This window comes from Ascaphus truei, chromosome 3 (genome assembly GCF_040206685.1).
Source record: "Ascaphus truei isolate aAscTru1 chromosome 3, aAscTru1.hap1, whole genome shotgun sequence".
Classification (NCBI taxonomy): Eukaryota; Metazoa; Chordata; class Amphibia; order Anura; family Ascaphidae; genus Ascaphus; species Ascaphus truei.
Genome location: NC_134485.1, coordinates 425,316,823 through 425,324,899, shown reverse-complemented (window position 1 = coordinate 425,324,899; position 8,077 = coordinate 425,316,823). Strand labels below are relative to the sequence as shown.

The 8,077-nt window shown below is 60.4% G+C and overlaps 1 protein-coding gene across 1 annotated transcript in view; it reads left to right on the top strand.

Moving 5' to 3' along the window:
- ARAP1 (ArfGAP with RhoGAP domain, ankyrin repeat and PH domain 1) overlaps positions 1–106 on the top strand; it is a 407,404-nt gene extending 407,298 nt beyond the window's left edge. The window contains exon 34 of the mRNA XM_075593271.1: positions 60–106. Coding sequence (XP_075449386.1) covers positions 60–106 — 47 coding nt within the window. The remainder of the gene's footprint in view (positions 1–59) is intronic.
- Positions 107–8,077: the final 7,971 nt, after the last annotated feature.

The window sequence follows — 8,077 nt, the reverse complement described above, 5'->3', positions numbered from 1 at the left end:
CTCTTCCCTGCTAATGGTGTTAACCCCTCTAATTTAATACCGACTACCTTAAAACTCAGATCGCAAAAAGAAGCTCACAGTATCTCGGCCAGCCGTGTTACACTGACACACTGCGCGGCCAGCGTGTTACACTGACACACTGCGCGGCCAGCGTGTTACACTGACACACTGCGCGGCCAGCGTGTTACACTGACACACTGCGCGGCCAGCGTGTTACACTGACACACTGCGCGGCCAGCGTGTTACACTGACACACTGCGCGGCCAGCGTGTTACACTGACACACTGCGCGGCCAGCGTGTTACACTGACACACTGCGCGGCCAGCGTGTTACACTGACACACTGCGCGGCCAGCGTGTTACTCACTGACACACTGCGCGGCCAGCGTGTTACACTGACACACTGCGCGGCCAGCGTGTTACTCTGACACACTGCGCGGCCAGCGTGTTACACTGACACACCTGCGCGGCCAGCGTGTTACTCTGACACACTGCGCGTCCAGCGTGTTACACTGACACACTGCGCGGCCAGCGTGTTACACTGACACACTGCGCGGCCAGCGTGTTACTCTGACACACTGCGCGGCCAGCGTGTTACACTGACACACTGCGCGGCCAGCGTGTTACTCTGACACACTGCGCGGCCAGCGTGTTACACTGACACACTGCGCGGCAGCGTGTTACACTGACACACTGCGCGGCCAGCGTGTTACACTGACACACTGCGCGCCAGCGTGTTACACTGACACACTGCGCGCCAGCGTGTTACACTGACCACACTGCGGCCAGCGTGTTACACTGACACACTGCGCGGCCAGCGTGTTACACTGACACACTGCTGCGGCCAGCGTGTTACACTGACACACTGCGAGGCCAGCGTGTTACACTGACACACTGCGCGGCCAGCGTGTTACACTGACACACTGCGCGGCCAGCGTGTTACACTGACACACTGCGCGGCCAGCGTGTTACACTGACACACTGCGCGGCCAGCGTGTTACACTGACACACTGCGCGGCCAGCGTGTTACACTGACACACTGCGCGGCCAGCGTGTTACACTGACACACTGCGCGGCCAGCGTGTTACACTGACACACTGCGCGGCCAGCGTGTTACACTGACACACTGCGCGGCCAGCGTGTTACACTGACACACTGCGCGGCCAGCGTGTTACACTGACACACTGCGCGGCCAGCGTGTTACACTGACACACTGCGCGGCCAGCGTGTTACACTGACACCACTGCGCGGCCAGCGTGTTACACTGACACACTGCGCGGCCAGCGTGTTACACTGACACACTGCGCGGCCAGCGTGTTACACTGACACACTGCGCGGCCAGCGTGTTACACTGACACACTGCGCGGCCAGCGTGTTACACTGACACACTGCGCGGCCAGCGTGTTACACTGACACACTGCGCGGCCAGCGTGTTACACTGACACACTGCGCGGCCAGCGTGTTACACTGACACACTGCGCGGCCAGCGCATCCAGCATGTTACACTGACACACTGCGCGGCCAGCGTGTTACACTGACACACTGCGCGGCCAGCGTGTTACACTGACACACTGCGCGGCCAGCATGTTACACTGACACACTGCGCGGCCAGCATGTTACTCTGACACACTGCGCGGCCAGCATGTTACTCTGACACACTGCGCGGCCAGCATGTTACTCTGACACACTGCGCGGCCAGCGTGTTACACTGACACACTGCGCGGCCAGCATGTTACACTGACACACTGCGCTGCCAGCATGTTACTCTGACACACTGCGCGGCCAGCGTGTTACACTGACACACTGCGCGGCCAGCGTGTTACACTGACACCCTGCGCGGCCAGCGTGTTACTCTGACACACTGCGCGGCCAGCGTGTTACACTGACACACTGCGCGGCCAGCGTGTTACACTGACACACTGCGCGGCCAGCGTGTTACACTGACACACTGCGCGGCCAGCGTGTTACACTGACACACTGCGCGGCCAGCGTGTTACTCTGACACACTGCGCGGCCAGCGTGTTACACTGACACACTGCGCGGCCAGCGTGTTACACTGACACACTGCGCGGCCAGCGTGTTACACTGACACACTGCGCGGCCAGCGTGTTACTCTGACACACTGCGCGGCCAGCGTGTTACACTGACACACTGCCGCGGCCAGCGTGTTACACTGACACACTGCGCGGCCAGCGTGTTACACTGACAACACTGCGCGGCCAGCGTGTTACACTGACACACTGCGCGGCCAGCGTGTTACACTGACACACTGCGCGGCCAGCGTGTTACACTGACACACTGCGCGGGCCAGCGTGTTACACTGACACACTGCGCGGCCAGCATGTTACACTGACACACTCTTGCGCGGCCAGCAGGTTACACTGACACACTGCGCGGCCAGCGTGTTACACTGACACACTGCGCGCTGCGGTTCACTGACACACTGCGCGGCCAGCATGTTACACTGACACACTGCGCGGCCAGCGTGTTACACTGACACACTGCGCGGCCAGCGTGTTACACTGACACACTGCGCGGCCAGCGTGTTACACTGACACACTGCGCGGCCAGCGTGTTACACTGACACACTGCGCGGCCAGCGTGTTACACTGACACACTGCGCGGCCAGCGTGTTACACTGACACACTGCGCGGCCAGCGTGTTACACTGACACACTGCGCGGGCCAGCGTGTTACACTGACACACTGCGCGGCCAGCGTGTTACACTGACACACTGCGCGGCCAGCGTGTTACTCTGACACACTGCGCGGCCAGCGTGTTACTCTGACACACTGCGCGGCCAGCGTGTTACTCTGACACACTGCGCGGCCAGCGTGTTACTCTGACACACTGCGCGGCCAGCGTGTTACACTGACACACTGCGCGGCCAGCGTGTTACACTGACACACTGCGCGGCCAGCGTGTTACACTGACACACTGCGCGGCCAGCGTGTTACACTGACACACTGCGCGGCCAGCGTGTTACACTGACACACTGCGCGGCCAGCGTGTTACACTGACACACTGCGCGGCCAGCGTGTTACACTGACACACTGCGCGGCCAGCGTGTTACACTGACACACTGCGCGGCCAGCGTGTTACACTGACACACTGCGCGGCCAGCGTGTTACACTGACACACTGCGCGGCCAGCGTGTTACACTGACACACTGCGCGGCCAGCGTGTTACACTGACACACTGCGCGGCCAGCGTGTTACACTGACACACTGCGCGGCCAGCGTGTTACACTGACACACTGCGCGGCCAGCGCATCCAGCATGTTACACTGACACACTGCGCGGGCCAGCGTGTTACACTGACACACTGCGCGGCCCAGCGTGTTACACTGACACACTGCGCGGCCAGCATGTTACACTGACACACTGCGCGGCCAGCATGTTACACTGACACACTGCGCGCCAGCGTGTTACACTGACACTGAGCGGCCGGTCTGCGCGGGCCAGCGTGTTACACTGACACACTGCGCGGCCAGCGTGTTACACTGACACACTGCGCGGCAGCATGTTACACTGACACACTGCACGTTCAGCGTGTTACTCTGACACACTGCGCGGCCAGCATGTTACACTGACACACTACGCGGCCAGCATGTTACACTGACACACTGCGCGGCCAGCGTGTTACTCTGACACACTACGCGGCCAGCATGTTACACTGACACACTGCGCGGCCAGCATGTTACACTGACCACACTACGCGGCCAGCATGTTACACTGACACACTGCGCGGCCAGCGTGTTACTCTGACACACTGCGCGGCCAGCGTGTTACACTGACACACTGCGCGGCCAGCATGTTACACTGACACACTACGCGGCCAGCATGTTACACTGACACACTGCTCGGCCAGCGTGTTACACTGACACACTGCACGGCCAGCGTGTTACTCTGACACACTACGCGGCCAGCATGTTACACTGACACACTGCGCGGCCAGCGTGTTACACTGACACACTGCACGGCCAGCGTGTTACACTGACACACTGCGCGGCCAGCGTGTTACACTGACACACTGGCGGCCAGCATGTTACACTGACACACTGCGCGGCCAGCATGTTACACTGACACACTGCGGCGGTCAGCGTGTTACTCTGACAAACACTGCGCGGCCAGCGTGTTACACTGACACACTGCGCGGCCAGCGTGTTACACTGACACACTGCACGGCCAGCGTGTTACACTGACACACTGCGCGGCCAGCGTGTTACACTGACACACTGCGCGGCCAGCGTGTTACACTGACAAACACTGCGCGGCCAGCATGTTACACTGACACACTGCGCGGCCAGCGTGTTACACTGACAAACACTGCGCGGTCCAGCGTGTTACACTGACAAACACTGCGCGGCCAGCGTGTTACACTGACACACTGCGCGGCCAGCGTGTTACACTGACACACTGCGCGGCCAGCACGTTACACTGACACACTGCGCGGCCAGCGTGTTACACTGACACACTGCGCGGCCAGCATGTTACACTGACAAACACTGCGCGGCCAGCGTGTTACACTGACACACTGCGCGGCCAGCATGTTACTCTGACACACTGCGCGGCCAGCATGTTACTCTGACACACTGCGCGGCCAGCATGTTACTCTGACACACTGCGCGGCCAGCGTGTTACACTGACACACTGCGCGGCCAGCGTGTTACACTGACACACTGCGCGGCCAGCGTGTTACTCTGACAAACACTGCGCGGCCAGCGTGTTACACTGACAAACACTGCGCGGCCAGCATGTTACACTGACACACTGCGCGGCCAGCATGTTACACTGACACACTGCGCGGCCAGCATGTTACACTGACACACTGCGCGGCCAGCAGGTTACACTGACACACTGCGCGGCCAGCGTGTTACTCTGACACACTGCGCGACCAGCGTGTTACACTGACACACTGCGCGGCCAGCGTGTTACACTGACACACTGCGCGGCCAGCGTGTTACACTGACACACTGCGCGGCCAGCGTGTTACACTGACACACTGCGCGGCCAGCGTGTTACACTGACACACTGCGCGGCCAGCGTGTTACACTGACACACTGCGCGGCCAGCGTGTTACACTGACACACTGCGCGGCCAGCGTGTTACACTGACACACTGCGCGGCCAGCGTGTTACACTGACAAACACTGCGCGGCCAGCATGTACCCTGACACACTGCGCGGCCAGCGTGTTACACTGACAAACACTGCGCGGCCAGCGTGTTACACTGACAAACACTGCGCGGCCAGCGTGTTACACTGACACACTGCGCGGCCAGCGTGTTACACTGACACACTGCGCGGCCAGCACGTTACCACTGACACACTGCGCGGCCAGCGTGTTACTCTGACAAACACTGTGCGGCCAGCGTGTTACACTGACACACTGCGCGGCCAGCGTGTTACTCTGACAAACACTGTGCGGCCAGCATGTACACTGACACACTGCGCGGCCAGCATGTTACACTGACACACTGCGCGGCCAGCGTGTTACACTGACACACTGCGCGGCCAGCGTGTTACACTGAAACACTGCGCGGCCAGCGTGTTACTCTGACAAACACTGCGCGGCCAGCGTGTTACACTGACACACTGCGCGGCCAGCATGTTACACTGACACACTGCGCGGCCAGCATGTTACACTGACAAACACTGCGCGGCCAGCGTGTTACACTGACACACTGCGCGGCCAGCATGTTACTCTGACACACTGCGCGGCCAGCATGTTACACTGACACACTGCGCGGCCAGCATGTTACTCTGACAAACACTGCGCGGCCAGCATGTTACTCTAACACACTGCGCGGCCAGCGTGTTACACTGACACACTGCGCGGCCAGCATGTTACACTGACAAACACTGCGCGGCCAGCGTGTTACACTGACACACTGCGCGGCCAGCATGTTACTCTGACACACTGCGCGGCAGCATGTTACTCTGACACACTGCGCGGCCAGCATGTTACACTGACACACTGCGCGGCCAGCATGTTACTCTGACACACTGCGCGGCCAGCGTGTTACACTGACACACTGCGCGGCCAGCGTGTTACACTGACACACTGCGCGGCCAGCGTGTTACTCTGACAAACACTGCGCGGCCAGCGTGTTACACTGACCAAACACTGCGCGGCCAGCATGTTACACTGACACACTGCGCGGCCAGCATGTTACACTGACACACTGCGCGGCCCAGCATGTTACACTGACACACTGCGCGGCCAGCAGGTTACACTGACACACTGCGGCGGCCAGCGTGTTACTCTGACACACTGCGCGGCCAGCGTGTTACACTGACACACTGCGCGGCCAGCGTGTTACACTGACACACTGCGCGGCCAGCGTGTTACACTGACACACTGCGCGGCCAGTGTGTTACTCTGACACACTGCGCGGCCAGCGTGTTACACTGACACACTGCGCGGCCAGCGTGTTACACTGACACACTGCGCGGCCAGCGTGTTACACTGACACACTGCGCGGCCAGCGTGTTACTCTGACACACTGCGCGGCCAGCGTGTTACTCTGACACACTGCGCGGCCAGCGTGTTACTCTGGTACCTACACACTGCGCGGCCAGCGTGTTACTCTGACACACTGCGCGGCCAGCGTGGTTACACTGACACACTGCGCGGCCAGCGTGTTACACTGACACACTGCGCGGCCAGCGTGTTACACTGACACACTGCGCGGCCAGCGTGTTACACTGACACACTGCGCGGCCAGCGTGTTACACTGACACACTGCGCGGCCAGCGTGTTACACTGACACACTGCGCGGCCAGCGTGTTACACTGACACACTGCGCGGCCAGCGTGTTACACTGACACACTGCGCGGCCAGCGTGTTACACTGACACACTGCGCGGCCAGCGTGTTACACTGACACACTGCGCGGCCAGCGTGTTACACTGACACACTGCGCGGCCAGCGTGTTACACTGACACACTGCGCGGCCAGCGTGTTACACTGACACACTGCGCGGCCAGCGTGTTACACTGACACACTGCGCGGCCAGCGTGTTACACTGACACACTGCGCGGCCAGCGTGTTACACTGACACACTGCGCGGCCAGCGTGTTACACTGACACACTGCGCGGCCAGCGTGTTACACTGACACACTGCGCGGCCAGCATGTTACACTGACACTGCACGTTCAGCGTGTTACTCTGACACACTGCGCGGCCAGCATGTTACACTGACACACTACGCGGCCAGCATGTTACACTGACACACTGCGCGGCCAGCGTGTTACTCTGACACACTACGCGGCCAGCATGTTACACTGACACACTGCGCGGCCAGCATGTTACACTGACACACTACGCGGCCAGCATGTTACACTGACACACTGCGCGGCCAGCGTGTTACTCTGACACACTGCGCGGCCAGCGTGTTACTCTGACACACTGCGCGGCCAGCGTGTTACACTGACACACTGCGCGGCCAGCATGTTACACTGACACACTACGCGGCCAGCATGTTACACTGACACACTGCTCGGCCAGCGTGTTACACTGACACACTGCACGGCCAGCGTGTTACTCTGACACACTACGCGGCCAGCATGTTACACTGACACACTGCGCGGCCAGCGTGTTACACTGACACACTGCACGGCCAGCGTGTTACACTGACACACTGCGCGGCCAGCGTGTTACACTGACACACTGCGCGGCCAGCATGTTACACTGACACACTGCGCGGCCAGCATGTTACACTGACACACTGCGCGGTCAGCGTGTTACTCTGACAAACACTGCGCGGCCAGCGTGTTACACTGACACACTGCGCGGCCAGCGTGTTACACTGACACACTGCACGGCCAGCGTGTTACACTGACACACTGTGCGGCCAGCGTGTTACACTGACACACTGCGCGGCCAGCGTGTTACACTGACAAACACTGCGCGGCCAGCATGTTACACTGACACACTGCGCGGCCAGCGTGTTACACTGACAAACACTGCGCGGCCAGCGTGTTACACTGACAAACACTGCGCGGCCAGCGTGTTACACTGACACACTGCGCGGCCAGCGTGTTACACTGACACACTGCGCGGCCAGCACGTTACAC